The 19,207-nt window shown below is 50.9% G+C and overlaps 1 protein-coding gene across 4 annotated transcripts in view; it reads right to left on the bottom strand.

Moving 5' to 3' along the window:
- Positions 1–19,207, bottom strand: part of EML2 (echinoderm microtubule associated protein like 2) — a 32,473-nt gene that overhangs the window by 5,659 nt on the left and 7,607 nt on the right. For 3 of the 4 annotated variants that reach the window (XM_008066416.1, XM_008066415.2, XM_021716769.1), the window contains exons 5-18: positions 18,739–18,767; positions 18,401–18,530; positions 16,292–16,441; positions 15,334–15,403; positions 15,129–15,239; positions 13,694–13,789; positions 12,407–12,541; positions 10,926–11,025; positions 7,116–7,270; positions 6,839–6,964; positions 4,857–4,988; positions 854–921; positions 533–621; positions 260–357 (exon numbers count right to left, since the gene is read on the bottom strand). In XM_008066416.1, coding sequence (XP_008064607.1) covers positions 260–357; positions 533–621; positions 854–921; positions 4,857–4,988; positions 6,839–6,964; positions 7,116–7,270; positions 10,926–11,025; positions 12,407–12,541; positions 13,694–13,789; positions 15,129–15,239; positions 15,334–15,403; positions 16,292–16,441; positions 18,401–18,530; positions 18,739–18,767 — 1,489 coding nt within the window. The remainder of the gene's footprint in view (positions 1–259; positions 358–532; positions 622–853; positions 922–4,856; positions 4,989–6,838; positions 6,965–7,115; positions 7,271–10,925; positions 11,026–12,406; positions 12,542–13,693; positions 13,790–15,128; positions 15,240–15,333; positions 15,404–16,291; positions 16,442–18,400; positions 18,531–18,738; positions 18,768–19,207) is intronic. The other variant, XR_002482441.1, reaches the window with a different exon arrangement.

Raw genomic sequence — 19,207 nt, 5'->3', positions numbered from 1 at the left:
GAACGTGAGGGGCGGGCTACACAGAGGGGGAGCTTAGAACGTGAGGGGCGGGACTACACGAAGGGGCGGGCTTGGAATGTGAGGGCGGGGCTTAGGACACAAGAGGCGGTCAATGTGCGGGCGGGGCCGAGACTCCCGGATGTGAGCAGGGCAGAGTCAGTTGAGTGTTGAAGCTGTGCACCCTTGAGGTAGAAAATCGGTTAATTCTGGACCCCCTGGGCGGGGTGGCGGCGCAGGCTGGGGGCCACGGCCCACTCACCGAGCACTTGCCCAGGCGGCTGACCTTGCGGCCGCCCTGGTCCACCGTGTACACGTACACCAAGTTGTCGTGGGAGCCCACGGCCAGGTACGCCCCGTCTGGGGGAGGGGGAGGGGGGCTATGAGGAGGCACCCAAACTCCGCTCCCTCCTTGCCCAGATTCCGCCCCCGCAGCAGTCCCAAGTCCCCCCCCCACTATCCCCTCCCCTGCCAGCAACTCTGAGCCTCAGTTCCCCAGGCCCTGCCTCTCCAGTGTCCCAGGTCTGCCCCTTACCTGGGGAGAAGCTGACCACTGAGATCTGTTCGTTGCCATCTGTATGGATAGCCACCAGGTCATGGGTCTCCGTGTCCAGCAGCAGCCATCTTTAAGGAGAAGGCATGGCGGGGGGAGGAGGGGTGAGCTGAGAGGTACACAGCAGTCTGTGGGGCCTGAGGGAGGGATCAGAGGGGCCCCAGAAGGGATCTGGGACAGGCTGACTCCACAGGGATCGGGCCATACAACAGTGGGAGTTGAGGTAGGAGAGAAGTAGGGGGGAAGGGTCAGTTTCCCAGAGAGCAGAGAAGCCCTCCCCAAATGTGTCCCCATCAGCTTTACCTGCCAGTCACTGTGCCCACGGCCAGGACAGAGCCACTGGGGTGGAAGCCAGCCGAGCGGGCAGGGTCCTGAGAAGGGAGAGAAAAGAGGCAGAGCTAAGAGCTGGGGGTCCCACGTCCCGCTGGCCATTCCCCTGCCTCAGAGCCAACTCTCATCCTGGCATAGGGCTCTCCCCGCCCTCTGCTTCCCTCCAGGAACCCACCACCCTGACACCCTGGAAACCATTCCCCTTTACATTCCTTTAACATGTTAGCCTTAACAGAAAACATTCCTCCTGCCACTGCTGTCTCTGGATCTTTTCTTACTCCTCTTCTAAATTCCCACAGCTTTATTCATCCAAGACGACTTCTTTGGGTCATTTCCTAGATGTGGGAATGTTGGGACAAAGGGTATCCACAGTTTTAAGACTTTTGATTTACAATGCCAATTTGCTTTCCATAAAACTTATCAACAGCTGTGTCTGAGTGCCCGTTTCCCCACATCTTTATCAGCACCGGGTGTTATTATTTATTATTTTAGGGGCATTGGTTGGTTTGTAGGCAATAGAGCACTACAGAGCCAGACTTGGGTTCCAACTGTGTCTCCAAGCCTTAACTGCCTCATTTGGCAAATGGAGGTCATCAATACACACTTTCCAGGATTATTAAGCAAGGTGCAAAGTACTTAGAATGGGAACCTAGTAAGATGGTGCACAGTAAGCACTCAGTAAAGGATAGTGCTGGGAGCAATGTCTCATGCCTATAATCTCAACACTTTGAGAGGTCGAGGCAGGAGGATCGCTTGAACCCAGTAGTCTGAGACTAGTCTGGGCAACATAGCAAGACTTCATCTCTATAAAAATAAATAAAACAATTAGTAGGGTGTGGTGGCATGAGCTTATAGTCCCACCTACTAGGGAGGCTGAGTTGGGAGGATCACTTGAGCCCAGGAATGACAAGACTGAGGTAAACTGTGATAGTGTCACTGCACTCCAGCCTAGGTGGCAGAGTGAGACCCTGACTCAAAAAAAAAAAAAGGAAAGAAAAGAAAAAAGAAAGCCTGGGTGTGGTGGCTCACGCCTATAATCCCAGCACTTTGGGAGGCTGAAGTGAGAGGACTGCCTGAGCCCATGGGTCCAAGACCAGCCTAGGCAACATGGTGAGCCTTTATCTTTATAATTAATCAAAAAATTATTAGCCGGGCGTGGTAGTGCACGCCTGTAGTTCCAGCTACTTGGAAGGCTGAGGCGGAAGGATCGCCTGAGTCCAGCAGGTCGAGGCTGTGGTGGCTGTGAGTGTGCCATGGTACTCCAGTCTGGGCAACAGAGTAAGACTCCAACTCCAAAACAAAAAAAAAAGAAAAAAAAAGGTTAGCTGTGACTTTAACTACACAGTAATGCTGGGCAAGTGATTTCACCTTTCTTTTTTTGAGTTGGAGTCTCATTCTGTCACCCGACTGGAAAACAGTGGACTAATCATCTTCCTTCTCCATGCTGCACGGGCAGGGCACCTTAAAAACTACATTTCCCAAGATCCTTTGCAGCTAGAGTGCGGCTGTGATTTCGGTCTGACTTTCTACTTGCAGAAGGTGGAAGACGACTTCTGCCACTCCTATTAACCAGTTGGGTCATGAAAGCAAGAGGATTCACTTGCTAATACCCTATGTGCAGTCACTAGCTCTGTGAACATGGAAAAGAGACAGCAGAGAACATCTGTTTGTGGCCAGTGCAAATCTCACCAGCACTGAGTACTAGAGAAAGACAGTCCAACAGAAACTTCCATGATGATGGAGATAGTCTTAACCTACACCTTCCAATATGGTGGCCACCAGCCACACGTGACGATTAAGCCCTTAAAATGTGGCTAATGCTGCCGGGGTGGTGGCTCACCCTCGTCATCCCAGCACTTTGGGAGGCGGAGGCGAGAGGATGGCCTGAGACCAACCTGGGCAATTTGGCAAGACCTCGTCTCACCAGTAAGTCAAAAATTAGCTGGGCCGGGCTCGGTGGCTCAGCCTGTAATCCCGCGTTTTGGGAGGCCAAGGTGAGTGAATTGCCTGAGCCAGCAGGTTCGAGACCCGCCTGTGCAACTTGGCGAGACCTCATCTCTACAATAATTCAAAAAAAATAATAATTAGCTGGGCGTGGTAGCGCATGCCTGTAGTTCCAGCTACTTGGAAGGCTGAGGCGGAAGGATGGCCCGAGCCCAGCAGGTCGAGGCTGCGGTGGCCAGGAGCGGTCACTGCACTCCAGCCTGGGGGACAGAGTGAGACTCCAACTCAAAAATAATAAAAAATAAAATAAAAATTGCAGAAGTTTCTCTTCATTATTTGTTTTCTGAGTTTTTAAAATATTTTTGTTATAATTGATTTTCAAATATGAAAATAGCCCTGCATTCCTGAAATAAAAACATCACTTGGTAATGGTGTATAATAAAATATTTGGTATAATTTTCTGGCAAAATCACTTGAATTTGAATCACTTATTTTCTTTCTTTTTTATTAGAACTATTTCATGACAAATACAATTCCCTTAATATTTAAAAAGGAATTCAAATAATTGATTTAACGTTGGGTGAGTTGTATTAGCTAGTGTTACTTGAGAAATTGAACCGTTTCAGCTAATGTGTTACACCTATGCGTAAGGAGTTGCTCATGCTACTTCCTTATTTTATTTTTGATGCCTGTAGGGTCTATAGTAATGTCTCTGGTTTTATTCCTAATATTAGCAATTTGTACCTTAATTCTTATTTTTCACCGGGCTCAGTGGCTCAGCCTGTAATCCCACGCTTTGGGAGGCCGAGGTGAGTGAATTGCCTGATCCTGCGGGTTTGAGACCCGTCTGGGTAACTTGGCAAGACCTCATCTCTACAATAAATCAAAAATGAGCCGGGTGTGGTAGCCCATGCTTGCAATTCCGGCTACTCGGAAGGCTAAGGCGGAAGGATCGCTGGAGCCCAGCAGGTTAAGGCTGCGGTGGCCGGGAGCGGCCACTGCACTCCAGTCTGGGTGACAGAGTGAGACTCCGACTCAAAAAACAAAAAAATTAGCTGGGCATGGTGGCACGTGCCTGTGGTTCCAGCTACTTGGAAGGCTGAGGCAGACGGATTGCCTGAGCCCAGCAGGTCAAGGCTGCAATGGCCATGAGTGTGCCATTGCCCTCTAGCCGGGGCAACAGAGTGAGAGTGAGATTCCAACTAAAAAAGAAAGCAAGAGGAAAAAAAAGCAACCGAGGACTGAACTTATTTTTTTTTTTAGTTGGGGGTCTCACTCTGTTGCCCAGGCTGGAGTACAGTGGCATGATCACAGTTTATTGCAGTCTCAACATCCTGGCCTCAGGTGGTCCTCCTGTCTCACCCTTTTGAGTAGCTGGGAATTTTTTTTAAATTTATTTATTGTAGAGATGAGGTCTCATCAAGTTGCCCAGGCTGGTCTCAAACCCATGGGGTCAGACAATCCTCTTGCCTCTGCCTCCCAAAGTGCTGGGATTACAGGCGTGAGCCATCACAGCAGGCAGAGACGAATTCTTGCTATGTTGCCCATACTGAACCTAAACTCCTGCTCTCAAGCAATCCCACCTTGGCATCCCAAAGTCCTGGGATTCCGGGTGTGAGCTACTGTGTCCATCCTGAATTTTTAATTCTATTTACATTTTAATTACATTTGAATAGCTATGTGTAGCCAGTGGTTATCATATGGGACAGTGTAGCTTTAAACTTAACAGCTGCAATGGCCACCACTTCCTGGTTTTTGAACGGCTGCTATGACAGCATGTTCTTGAACTAAGTGGTTCCTGACTCCTCACCTCCTGATTGTGGCAGAGGATCCCCTGGCGGGTCAGTTCTGGGGTGTTGTTCTGGCTTCCTTCCAGTTAAGAACCCAAGAGCGCTTGTAAGCACTCAATGCCCTGTATTAAATCCCCTCTACTTAAAAAAAGACCTTGTGTGGTTTCCATCTGATGCACTGAGCCCTGCACAACGGAAGGCTGTTCTGGTGGAATAGTGTCTCCGGTCCTCCTTCCCCTTACCTCGATGCTCCTGCTCCAGAGGGGCTGGTGGGACTCCGAGCTCCACAGATGCACCAGTTTATCCTGCCCACAGGTCACAAACTGTGCCCGACTGGGGTGTGTGGCCAGGCCCCACAGCTCTTCCACGTGGCCCTGGTAGAAAGGGAGGAATGACAGGATGGAGAATGCAAGCCTAGCCTTTTCCCACTCAACCCTGATGCTAGAACGAAGTGCTGGGCGTGCCTCAGCAACCCAGTCTGCCTCAGTGGGACTAAGGGGAGACCTTTCCCCAGTGTGTCTGAGGGGGTCTTGACTGACCCACACCTTCCCCAGGGTGTGGCTTGAGGTAAATTTAGGCTTTATCCCCAAAGCCTCTGCTTCCCTCTTTGCACAGTGGGAGGCAGGAGGGTGTGGAGCCTCAGCGTTTGACCCCAGGAGTCAGTATTGGCTACAGATCCCAGCTCCCAGGTCTCCAGCTCCAAGCCTCTGTGTAGGCCTTCCTGGAATCTTTGTGTAGTCAGACAGAGCCCAGAAGTGCGTGGGATCCCACAGAGGGTATTCAGCCTGGTGGGTCTGACCCTCAACTCTCTCTCACTGACAGAGGGCAGTCGGTCACCTAGGCAGGTGACATCTCCTTGGAGCCTCTGTTTAATCTTCTGTAAAATGGAGCCAATCGGTGCGTGTGCTTCATAGCATTCTTGTGCTCACTCAAATCATGGAAAATGCTAAACATAAGGCTAGTTCACTGGGCCCAGTGGCTCACCCCTATAATTCCAACACTTTGGGAGGGTAAAGGGGGGAGGATCACTTGAGTTCAGGAGTTCAAGACCAGCCTGGGCAACACAGTAAGACCTCATCTCCACACACACACACACACACACACACACACACACACACACACACACAAAATTAGCCAGGTGGGGTTTTCTTTACTCAAAAAAAATCTAGTTAATAGAAGTCATTCACAAAATAGAAGTGAATATTATTGTTCCTAGTAAACTATTCATATACTATAAATTAATAATCTTAACAAATCAATAATCAGTCATAACAACTGATGTGACTGATATTAATATAATACTAATCATGGTCATATTAATATATATCAATAATATAATAATAAGATGTTATACAGTAATTATTAAAATTACTAGTTATTGATATATTCTATTAATATTACTATGATATTATTACTAAAGATCTCTTCTGGCATCAGGACTCCTAGAAAATTTCTCTAGCTCTTGCTTTTCTTCTATTCTTAGTTGGTTTTTTTTTTTTTTGAGTTGGGGTCTTTCTCTGTCACCCAGGCTGGAGTATAGTGGCACAATCATGGCTCATCACAGCCTCTACCTCCTGGGTTGAGGCAATTCTGCTTCCACCACGCATGGTTAATTTTTTTTTTTTTTTTTTTTTTTTTGGAGAGATGAGGTTTCGCTATGTTGCCCAGGCTGGTCTTAAACTCCTGGGCTCAAGCAATCCGCCTCCTAGGCCTCCCAAAGTGCTGAGATTATAGGCATGAGCCACCGCACCCGGCCCTGGTAGGTGTTTTTCTTTTAATGGGTACAGGGTAGGGGTTGTGGCACACCCGGGAGGCAGGAGTGGGCATTGAATTGCAAGAAAGAATGCAGTCAGACTCCAGGAAGGCCTTTTCCCAGATCTATGGTGCTGGAGACCTGGGGGGTATGTGGCCAGGGTATATTGCAGCCCATGTGATAAAGTGACAACCAGCCTGCCAGGGCACTTCCCAACCTGAAGGATGCCACCCCCCAGCAGAAGACAGGAGGTGACACTGTTGGAGCAGTAGCCCAGGGAGCCTCTGCCATGTCAACAGTTAACCTGTTGGCTCTGGATCATGGGGAGTTCTGGAGGGGTCCTGGATCAGGGCCAGGCAAGAGACAGGATGGAGCATGGAGGTGTGGAGAAAGTGGGGTGGGAGAGGGGAGGGATGGATGGTGCAGGGAAGTCGCTGGGGAGGAAGAAGCATGGGGAAGAGAGAGGCTCACCTGGACAAGCAGTGAGAAGCCGGTGTGGACAGAACCCTGCAGGATGGAGTTGCGGGTGGTCCCCACATACAACGTTTCTCCCCGGCCCTCAGCCACAGTGCGCACAGGACCAAAGTCCTCAGGGACCTGGGTGGGCAGTTGAGAGAGGGCAGATGAAGAAGACACATACAGGGGCAGGGGAGGGGTGGCATGCTGGAGGGAGGGGGGCTAGTATTGGGAGTCCTGGTGGGCATGGGGGGCCTCTCTGCCCCCAGGTGAGTGCACTCCCCCTCCTCACCTCCACTTCCTGGAGCTTGCTGTAGTCAGAACCCCAGAGGACCACCCGCCGATCGCGGCCCCCGCCAGACACCAGCGTCCCGTCCCGCAGGGCGCAGAGCCCAAACACGCCGCCATCGTGGGCACCCAGCACGGCCTGTGTGATGCGGTTCCCACCTGCAGGTGGGCAGGGGCGGGGGCAGCATGAGGAAGCTGCCCCTGTGCCAACCCTTGTGAGCACCCTGAACTCTCAAGAATAAGTCAATCCATTCACCCACCCATCCACCCGCCACCCACTCACTCAAATATCATTCATCCATTAACCATCTCAGCTCACGTCTATCCATCCACCCTTTGATCCATCCTCCATTCACCACCCATCTACCAGTCCCCTCGTTCACCCACCCATCCATCTACTGTTCCATCCATTCAACCACCCATCTACTGATCCACCCATTCACCCATCCATCTATCTACTGACCCATACATTCATCTACCTTTCCCCTCCATCCATCCATCCATCAAACCAGCCTTGCATTCGTTCATTCAGCCCTTTCATTCAACTGCCCATTCACCAGTTAATCAATCCATCCTTCCATCCAAACATCCACCCATTTTCTATTTTCCCATCTACTTACCCATTCACCATTCACCCATCTGTCAATCTACCCATCCATTCATCCATTAACCACTCAATCAGTTATTTAAATAGCACTTACTCTGGGCCCAGCCTCATACTGGGGACAGAGTGGCGACCAAGACAACCTCAGATCATGCCCTTATGGGGTTCATAGCTCAGTGGAAGAGACAGACTCACTACAAGTCACTGATAACCAACATGGTTGGACCCATAATGGGGAAAACAAAGAAACTGTGAGATCACAGAGAGGACACCCAGCCTGATGGGTCAGGGAGGGCTTCTTGGAAGAAGGGACAGTTGAGTGAGGATCCAAGGTGGAGTAGAAGTTGGCTGGGAGAAGAGAGGGTAGAAGAATGTTCCAAGAAAGAGCAAGCTTCTGCTATGAAAAACAGAGAGTAAGCTGGGCAAGGTGGCTCATGCCTGTAATTCCAGCATTTTGGGAGGCTGAGGCAGGAGGACTACTTAAGACCAGAAGTTGGAGATCAGCCTGGACAGCATAGTGAGACCTTTTCTCTAAAAAAAAATAATAAAACAACTAGCCAGCTGTGATGGTGCACATATGTATGTAGTCCAGCTACTTGGGAGGCTGAGGCAGAAGGATCACCTGAGCCCAGGAGGTCAAAGCTGCAGTGAGACATGATCCTGCCACTGCACTCCAGCCTGGGCAACACAGTGAGACCCCAACAGCAAGGTAAGAACATCACAACGAGAAGGCAGGGCCAGACCACAAGATGCTCAGAGGCCTCAGGGCAGAGCCCGGACTTGTCTCTAGGGAACCTGGGAGTAATGGAAGAGGAGGGACCACATGAGATTTAGTTTCTTGTGGAAACAAACCGATTCAAAGGCGGCAAGATTGAAGGCTATGAGACAAGGAAGGAGGCCGAGGCAGGAGAGGAAGGAACAACTCTCTTCAGTTCTCATCCTTCAAGACTAGATGTGGCGTTACTTCCTCCAGGCGAGCCGGGCTCTCTTGACGCCAGAAACACACATATACCGCTTTGTCCAATGTTCCAACCCCTGCCCATCTGACACCCCAAATCCCTGCAGGACAGGCCCAGTGGAGGACGTGGAAACCAATCAAATCCAGTCCCTATTCCAGGGAGCTGAGTCTTCTGGGAAAGACACACTGACAGTGATTATTCAGGGCTTATTCCCAGCTGCCCCATTTCAAGGAAAGCTCAGAACACCCTGTAGGTAGTTATATTAAACCCATTTTACAGATGGGGTAACGATGTCTCAAGAGGGACATGACTTTCCCAAGGCCACAAGGGAGCACATTATACCACTGAGACCTGAACTTAGGCTCTTCTGCCCTGCCTGGGGTAGGCTCAGAGGGGCCAGGCTCCCCCAGACCAGGAGAACTGGCCCTCAGTGATCACTCCCAGCACCTATTCAGCTTTGCAGGCAGGAAATCTGAGGCCCAGAGAGGGAGACTTTACCTAAGGTTACAGAGCAACCTCCGGTTCAGGTCTGTCTCCCATACACTCATGCACAATGGGGCAGAGGGTATAAAAAGGGCAGGAGCCTTAGAGACCAAGCGTCCTTCTCAGCCATGGGCTGGGTCACGACCCTCCTCTGAGCCCTCTGCTTTTCAGCTGTGAAATGCAAAAAACTCATTCTTTTGTTCATGCTTTCCACTGACTGGAACAACTCATTCACTCCTTTATTCACATATTTACCCAAAAGCTAGAACAAACTTTTTTTTTTCTGAGCGGGAGTCTCACTCTGTCGTACAGTGGCATGCTCATGGCTACCCCAGCATCGACCTGCTGGGCTCCGGTGATCCTTCCGCCTCAGCTTTCCAAATAGCTGAATTACAGGCACGCACTGCCATGCCCTGCTCATTTTGGATTAATTGTAGGGATGAGGTCTTGCCAAGTTGCCCAGGCTGGTCTCAAACCCTCAGGCTCAGGCAATCCACTTGCCTCAGCCTCCTAAAGTGCCAGGATTACAGGCTGAGCCACCAAGCCTGGCCTGGAACAAACTTTTATTCCTTCCTTTATCCTTGGCTGGAACAACCCACTAATTGAATAATAATGTCATCCACTGGACAGAACAACCATTCTGAAACAACCATTCATTCATTCATTCATTCGTTGCTTTATAGCTCTTCCACCTGAAACAAGATGTATTCATTCATTGCCATAGTCAGTCATGAGTGATGATAACCACTCATTTATTTATTTTTGAGTTAGAGTCTCACTCTGTCACCCTGGCTGGAGTGCAGTGGCATGCTCACAGCCACTGCAGCCTTGACCTGCTGGGCTCAGGCAATCCTTCCACCTCAGCCTTCCAGGTAGCTGGAACTACAGGCGTGTGCCACCACGCACGGCTAGTTGTTTGATTGATCATAGAGACGAGGTCTCACCAATTTGCCCAGGCTGGTCTCGAACCCCTGGACTCAGGCAAACCTCTCACCTCGGCCTCCCAAAGTGCTGGGATCACAGGCGTGAGCAATCGTGCCCAGCTACATTTATTTGTTTATTCACCTAATCACCTTCGCATTAAGGAGGATGGATGACACATTCATGTACGCATTTCTATCCAATGACTAAGATGACACTTTCATTTCTTCATTCATTCATTCACTGATCCACAGACTGGCATCATTCGTCTATCCACTGGCCCATAACTGAGGTCACCCATTCATTTATAATCCAGACTTGATCCCTAACATGGGATATGCAGAGGACAAGGCTGAGGAGAAAGCAATAAGGATTCTCTGGATATGGTGGGAAAAAAATTTTTTTTTTTTTAATAGAGACAAAGGTCTTGCTCTGTCCTCCAGGCTGGAGTGTAGTGGCATGATCACGCTCACTGCAGCGTTGACCTCCCGGGCTCAAGGGAGACTTCCACCTCAGTCTCACAAGTTGCTGGGAGTAAAGGCGCACAACACTATGCCTGGCTAATTTTTAATTTTAATTTAATTTTTTTTAGAGATGGGGTCTTGCTATGTGAGCTGGACTGGTCTCGAACTCTTGGACTCAAGCAATTCTCAACTTCCCAAAGAGCTAGGTGTGAGCCACCATGCCCGGCCTGAATGAGATGGGGATATTTGAGCTGAGAATTGATGGGGGTGTTGAAACTGGACAGCTGTCATCCATTCCACAGGAGCAGCATTCAAGCAAGGGAGGCACAGCCAAGGGTGTTCGAAAACACTGGGTTGGGGACCAAACATGCAGTCATACTGACCTTTGCCCCAGACATAGAGGTTCCCTCCAGAGTCCCCGGTGACCACATTACCACCTTCCAAAAAGGTCACACACAGTACATACTTCGGTTTCTCATGTTTCTAGGGTGAGGGAGGAGAGGAAGGTGAAAGAGCGTTGCCAAAGCAGGGTCGCCTCCCAGAGGTCACCTGTCACCAAGGGTCCCCTCTGTGCTACTGGGTGTGCGGCCCTGGGTAGAGCACACCCACCTCCAACCTGCCTCCAGCCTGGAGTGCTCAGGTGGCCTAGAGTTGCTAGTTTCTGGCCACACTGCCTTCTTTCCAATCCTGGCTTTGTGCCCTCTGAACCCCGACTTTACCCCTTCGCCCTCCTCATGTTCAGTCCGTCTCTCTATGTTCCTTTCCCTGTCTCACCCCACCTTCTTTTTTTTTTTCCAGCCAGAGTTTCACTCTGTCCCCCAGGCTGGAGTGCAGTGGCATGACCATGGCTCACCGCAGCCTCAACCTTCTAGACTCAGGTGATCCTCCTGCTTCAGTGATCCTCCTGCCTCAGGCTCCTGAGTAGCTGGAACTACAAGCATGCACCACCACACCCAACTAATGTTTTTTTAAGAGACAAAGCCTCACTCTATTGCCCAGGCTGGTCTCAAACTCCTGGCCTCAGGCAATTCTCCCATCTTGGCCTGCCAAAATGCTGGGATGACAGGCATGAGCCACATCTAGCCCCACCTTCTTCTCAATATCTCCATCTCAACTCCATCTGTGCCTAATATTCTCAAGGTCTCCCTTTTGGGGGTGGAAGCCTCAACTCTCACCAAAGGCAGGGAGCCCTGTCAGAGGTAGGCCTGAGTCTTCTGTTCCAAACCCTCTGATTCCTGCTCAAGTTGTCTGTCTTAGTTTGTGTCTCTCTGAGACAGTCAGTCTCTGAGCTCTCTGTGATTATCTATACCACCAACCAGAGCTCCCACTTTTTTAAATTTTATTTTATGAGATAGGGTCTTGCTCTGCCACACAGGCTGGAGTGCAGTGGTGCGATCACAACTCACTGTAGCCTCGAACTCCTAGGCTCAAGTGATCCTGCCTCACCTTCCCAAGTAGTTAGGACTACAGGCATATACCACACCCTGCTAATTTTATCTTTTGTAGAGACAGGGTTTTACTCTCTACCCAGGCTAGTCCTGAAGTTCTGGCCTCCAGCAATCTTCCTACCTCAACCTCCTAAAGCGATGGGATTACCCACCGTGCCTAGCCTAGCCGCACCTCTGTATTGAGCATTTACTACCTGCTAGGAGCTGCTAGACTCTTCACTTCTTTGAACCTCACAACTTCAGAGAGTTAAGGAGGGTCCTCTCCATGGTACAGAGAAGGAAACCGAGGCTCTGGCAGGCCAATCTCAACATACCTGCAATCCCAAAGCTCTGCCACCCTCTGAGGTGTCTTGTCTCCTGAGTGTCCCCGACTACCTCTCTCAGGGCCAGCCTGTTCCCGGACCTCTGACACTCACCTCAAAGAGGCCCTGCCGCTTGCTCAAGCTGCCCCCCTCCAGGGTCCAGAAGTAGATGTGGGATTTCCCGCAGGTGATAAGCAGGGTGGGGTCCGTGGGGTGGAAGGTGGCCACTAGCACGGCCTCGTTGGAGCACTTTGGGAAACAGGGAAGATTCTGAATGAGGAACGCAAAGCCGCCAGGGCTGCCAAACCCACCCCACACAGGACAGCTGTGTAGGTTGTGTACTGCATGCCCTACTTGCCTGTACCTTTCCTATACAGCAAACTCATGTACAAGAGGCAGGACCAGCCAGGAAAGCATTATCACCTTTTTCGTCATCAACATAACAGCAGACACTTTTTTTTTTTTTTTAGTTGGAGTCGCACTCTGTCACCCAGGCTGGAGTGCAGTGGTATGCTCATAGCCACTGCAGCCTCAGCCTGCTGGGCTCCGGTGATCCTTCCACCTCAGCCTTCCAAGTAGCACTGGCGTGCACTACAACTCCCAACTAATTTTTTGATTTATTGTAGAGATGAGGTCTCACCATGTTGCCCAGGTTGGTCTCAAAACCGTGGGCTCAGGCAATCCTCTTGCCTCAGCCTCCCAAAGTGCTGGGATTATAGGCTTGAGACACCACACCCAGCCAACAGCAGACACTTTGAGAGCCCCCAGTCGGAAGGAAGCACTATGCCAAGCACTTTACAGCCATTCACTCATTTAATCCTCAGGGCACCCTGTGAGGCAAGGCTTATTAGGCCTCCCCCTCACTGCAGATGAAGAGACTCAAAGAGGGCAAGCCACTTGCCTAAGGCTGCACAGCTAGGTAAGAGTTATATCTAGAATCTATCCCACCTGAGGCTCTAGAACCTTCTAGAACCCTACCTCTCAACCACTTCTCCTTCCCCAAACAGGGGGTCCTGATCCAGAACTTGGGTTTCCTACCCTCAGTCCAGGACAAGTATCTCTTTCCCCTAGCAGGCCTTATCTATAAAGTGGGCCACCACCCGTAGATGCAAATTAAGGTCTGTCTTGGACACCGCAGGACTGCAGTCAGCAGCCACCCTTCTGTAGGGCCTGGTCCATGCACGCTACATCTCAACATCCTCACCAAGGCTGTACAAGGAAGATGCTACCATCATCCCCATTTTACAGATGAAGCAACTGAGGCTCAGAGAAGGCAAGCCACTTGCTCAAAGTCACACAGCCAGCAAGTTGCAAAGCCAGGACTTGAACACAGGACTCTCTAATCCCAGACAAATTCCTTAGAGGCACTGCAGGAGGAGGGCACGAGAATGGTCACCCCACCTTGACATCCACCACCTTGGCCTCCTTGGCCCAGTCCCACACGGAGAGCATGTGATCATTGGATTCGTCCACCGCACACAGCAAGCTGCCCCCATTCTACAGAGGGGGAAAGAGGGGAGAGAGGCTCAGTGACTGGGGATCCATGCCCCCACACACCCATGCCGACTGGGGCATTCATGACACAGGCCTGTTCTATGACCTTCAAAGGCCCTGGCCCGTGTCATATGAAACACATTAAAAATACCCCCTATTCAGGGGCCATGAAGACATCCTAAAGACTTTTGATAACTTGACTCAGTCCTAGAAATGCATCTCATTTACCCTCAGCTCTGACTCCTCTGTGGCCAGCACCTATAAACGGGAATTCTTGCTGATACTATCTCATTTGTATTTTCATGTGGAATGACTTTTATGTACATGGAATTCAATAATCCACAGCAAGTATAATGTTGATTGTTTGTTTATTTTTGAGTCGGGGGTCTCACCCTGTCACCCAGGAGTACAGCAGCACAATCATGGCTCACCACAGCCTCAACCTCCAGGGTTCAGGCAATCCTCCTGCCTCAGCCTCCTGAGTAGCTGGACTACAGGTACACACCATGACACCTGGCTAAGTTTTTTTTTACTTTTTTGTCGAGATAGGGTCTTGCTATGTTGCTCAGGCTGGTCTCAAACTCCTGGGCTCCAGTGATCCTCCTTCTTTGGCCTCCCAAAGTGCTGAGATTATCGGCATGAGCCACAAAGCCCAGCAATGTTGAATTTTTATGCCTTTAGCTAACAGGTTAATTTTGATTTTTTCTTTCTCATACTTCCGTGACAATATAGCTTTTTCCCCCTCAAGCTCTCAATTATTTCATTAGACATCAAAAAACCGGTGAGGCTCTAACCAGTGCTTCTCAAACTATTTGTAGGAAAGACTGGTTGTTTTTGACACCCCAATCCACTGCAGTCCAATATTTTTATAAAACACGATAAAAATGTAAACTATGATTTTTTAAAAAGCCCACACACTTGGATGTGGCGACGTCAAGTTGCTCTATATATTCCTGAAGGCTTACTCTCCATTTCTGTACTTATCTCTGCCTGGACGTGCCAACACCTGTCTGGAACCGCACTCGGAGCAGCTGGGGCCCTAGACACCAGGCTTAAGATGCCTAAGGGATAAGTCCCCTTCCGGCGTGATGGGGGGTGCGACAAGCATGAACTGATCTACAACAAGGGAACACTGAGAGCCTGGGACCAATCGGGATCTATGGCCCCCTGGGAACGGCCTGCGAGGTCATGAAGACCCAAGAATTCTGTCAGGGGCGTGGCCCACCTCTGTGACGTCACAGGAGGGCGTGTCCACCACTCCAAAAGGGGCGGGTTAAAAGCTGCAGGCCCTCGCTTGGCTTTGGAGGTGGTGGGTGAGGGTGACATCGGGCGAAGGACTTACAGATTTGGAGAAGCCCACACAACACACGGCTCTGTCAAACACCCCCAGGCCCAGCACGTGTAAGGTGGAGAGGGAAACTGAGTCCCAGATGCGCACATGGGGTGGTAGCGGCTGTAGGAAAGAAAGGCGTGTTACCTGGGGGGCCCCAGCTGTGTGCCCCCAACTCCAGTCCTGTCCTCTTTTCTGCTTGCCCCTCCACTGTTACCTTCCCCTCCTTAGTGGTGCCCGCCACCTGTCCAGTGGCGATGGTGACCATATCCGGGTGGACGGCCAGGCTGAGGAGAGAGGGGACAGAGAGACAGGACTCAGTGGGGAGGAGGAGGCTCACGGTGGCCCGGGACCCCATCCAGAGCAGGCCACAGTCACAATGCCTGGTTATTCATTCCACAAATTGATTTTATTTTATTTTTTGAGTTGGAGTCTCACTCTGTCACCCAGGCTGGAGTGCAGTGGCCGCTCCTGGATCACTGCAGGCTCGACCTGCTGGGCTCCAGCAATCCTTCCACCTCAGCCTTCCAAGCAGCTGGAACTATAGGCACGAGCTACCACGCCCAGCTAATTTTTGATTTTATTGTAGAGATGAGGTCTCACCAAGTTGCCCGGGGGGGTCTCGAACCCGCGGGCTCAGGCAATCCATTCACCTCAGCCTCCCAAAGTGCTGGGATTACAGGCTGAACCACCGAGCCTGGCTTGATTTTTTTTTAAGTCCACCAATCACACACTTGATGCAGTGATGTCATATTGACTGAATTTAGTCAATAAAGGTTCATTTAGTCCATCAATAGCAATAAGTGGATACCCTCTGGGTATACCCAGAAGCAAGACTCAGGCTTGGGGTTTCTAGCTCAAATGCCAGTAGGACTCATCATGTTGATTTAAAGGGGCAGCCAGCATCAGATGTTCCAGAGTGCCAGTTCAGAGTTTTCAAAAGGAGTGCAAAAACCCGGAACTGAGTGAATTTACCAACACCTGAAATACTGATCTTCAACCTGAGTTTCTGCTGAATTCAGCCTGGGGGCAGACAGTGGCTTTGGAATGGCAAGGCTTGGCCCATGCCCCACCCCCGGGAATGGCAGCCCTGGAAAGATAGGGGCAGTGGCTGGATCTCCACCACCTCCCCCCCAGTCACACCTCACTCCAGTCCCCTCCCTCCCACACCTCACCATTTGATGTCATCGTTGTGTCCCAGGTAGTGCCGCTGCCTCTGCTCCTCCACGCTGTACAGCACAGCCACGGAGGCCACGAAGTACACTATCTCCCCCGTGGGCAGCAGGTAAAGGTTGGCACGGCAGTCTCGGCCGCGGTAACCATAGCTAGAGTTGCCCAGGGGCCGGTTAAGGAAGCTGTTTTGCACTGCACTTGCTGGCTGATGACCAGATTCAATGAAGTCACCGGAATGAGGTTTTCCTGCTTCCATTCTTACCCCTGTAGTGGGTTGAATCACAATCCCCTTCTCAAAATATGCCCAAGACTTAACCCCCAGAACATGTGAGTATGCCCTTATATGAAAACTGGGACCCGGCACAGTGACTAATACCTGTAATCCCAGCACTTTGGGAGGCTGAGGTGGGAGGATCGCATGAGCCAAGGAGTTTGAGAACAGCCTGGGCAACATAGACCCCGTCTCTATGAAAAATTTTAAAGAATTAACCAGGTGTGGTGGTGCACGCCTGTGGTCCCAACTACTCAGGAGGCTAAGGTGGGAGGATTGCTTGAGCCTATGAGTTGGAGACTGCAGTAAGCCATGATCGTGCCACTTCACTCTAGCCTGGGCAAGAGTGAGAACCTGACTCAAAAAAAAAAATACCAAACCAAATCAAACCAAACAAAGCAAAAAACAACAAAAAAGCCCTGGTTCCCATGTTAAGAATCTGTTGGCCAGGCATAGTGGCTCAAGTCTATAATCTCAGCACTTTGTGAGGCCGAGGTGAGAGAATTGTCTGAGTCCAGGGGTTCGAGACCAGCCTGGACAACTTGGTGAGCCTTCACCTCTACAATAAATCAAACAATTAGCCAGGTGTGGTGGCATGCACTTGTAGTTCCAGCTACTGGGATGGCTGAGGTGGAAGGATCGCCTGAGCCCAGCAGGTAAAGGCTGCGGTGGCCAGGAGCGTGCTGGTGCACTCCAGCCTGGGCAACAGAGTGAGACTCCAACTCAAAAAAAAAAAAAAAGTATATCTCCTTTTGGAAGGTGAGCTCCAGGAACACAGCAGACATCTGGAAGGTACTCAGTAAATATTTGCATAATGAATCATAAAAGGTTATTTCAGTGGCTGGGTGTGGTGGCTCATCAGTAATCCCTGCATTTTGAGAGGCTGAGGCAAGAGGATTGCCTGAGTGCAGAGGTTCAAGACCATCCTGAAACTTGGTGAGACCTCATTTCTACAATAAATAAAAAAAATTAGTCGGGCATGGTGGCACATGCCTGTGGTTCCAGCTACTTGGAAGGCTGAGGTGGAAGGATCACCTGAGTCCAGCAGGTCAAGCCTGTGGTGGCCATGAGCATGCCACTGCACTCCAGCCTGGGCAACAGAGTGAGACTCCAACTCAAAAAAAAAAAGGTTATTTCAGTCTGGGGTGGTGGCTCTTGTCTGTAATCCCAGCAATTTGGGAGGCTGAGTCAGGAGGAGTGCTTGAGCCCAGAAGTTCAAGACCAGCCTGGTCAACACAGCAAGACCTCATCTCTTAAAAAGTAGCCCTGTGTGGTGGTATATGCCTGTAGTCTCAGCTACTCAGGAGGATGAGTTGAGAGGATTGCCTGAGCCGTAGAGGTTGCAGTGAGTCGTGATTGTACCATTGCACTCCAGCCTGGACAAGAGACCTCAATTCAAAAAAAAGGGGGGCCAGGTACGGTGGCTCATGCCTGTAATCCAGCACTTTGGGAGGCAGAGGTGAGGGCATTGCCTGAGCCCAGGAATTCAAGACCAGCCTGGACAACTTGGCGAGCCCTTGTCTCTATAATAAATCAAAAAATTAGCTGGGCATGGTGGCATGCGCCTGTAGTTCCAGCTACTTGGAAGGTTGAGTTGGGAGGATTGCCTGAGCCCAGGAGATCGAGGCTGCAGTGAGCTGTGATTGTACCACTACACTACAGCCTGGGCAACAGAGTGAGACCCTGACTCAAGAAACAAACAAACAAAACCAGATCATATCACCTGGGGAGCTCCACTTTCACTGCAAACTTCCTCCCTCCTGCTTAAGTTCCACACCAGAAGAGCTGTCTACTGCTGAGGGGTTGGAAGCATGGGGGAGGTATTCCAGCAAAAGGATACACCCAGTCCAGCTTGAGCCGGCAGGAAGGCAGCTCTGAGCGCGTGTCCAGGCTGTAGGTGGGCGCCAGCTCGTCCGGGATCATCATGGGCACAGGGCGGCCCCTCAGGAACATTTTCACGGAGCCCTCCTCTGCCAGGACACCCCTAAAGGTCAGACGCTGACACCAGCCCCATCCCTATCCCCTCTTCTCTTCAGACTTCACTTTTTTCCTGACAAGTGGGGAAACTGAGGCCAGAGAGGCAAATGCCCGGCAGCCAGGTCTCCCGACCTCCAACTCTGGCCTGTGCCTGTCACCCCAGCAAGCCCCCTCCAAGCCTTTCTTTCTTTCCCCACTTACCCACGCTGAAGATAACTTCTTTGGCTTTGCTGTCAGGAATGAATACAGGAAAAAAAAAAAAAGGTATTAGCAGGGGGATCAGAATAAAAGGAGAAACCCCTCCCCCACCCCACCCCACTGCTCCCTGGAGGTCTCTGACGAGTGTCGGGGCGAGTATGGAGCTGAGCGCTGCCTCTCTGCAGGCCGTGTGCTTTGCTCGGTTGATCTTGCAGAGCCTAAGACACAGGCCCAGAGAGGCAGTGATCGCCAAAGATCACACAGCACGAAGAGGCAGAGACGCGATCCTGGAAGAGGGGAGTCACCAGGGACCCCACCCTCCTAATCAGTACGGTGCTCCCCAACGCTCCCCACCCGCCGTTCCCCCAGCGCCCCCAACTTCAAGCAGCAGGAGAGGCGGCGAAAGTTTAAGGGAAGGGGCGTGTCTCCACTTTCCTTCCACCGGCAGGGAGGGGCGAGCCTCGCCGGCCCG

This window comes from Carlito syrichta, unplaced genomic scaffold (assembly GCF_000164805.1).
Source record: "Carlito syrichta isolate Samal-C Ts95f unplaced genomic scaffold, Tarsius_syrichta-2.0.1 Scaffold308918, whole genome shotgun sequence".
Taxonomy (NCBI): domain Eukaryota; kingdom Metazoa; phylum Chordata; class Mammalia; order Primates; family Tarsiidae; genus Carlito; species Carlito syrichta.
This window is presented reverse-complemented; position numbering and strand designations above follow the sequence as displayed.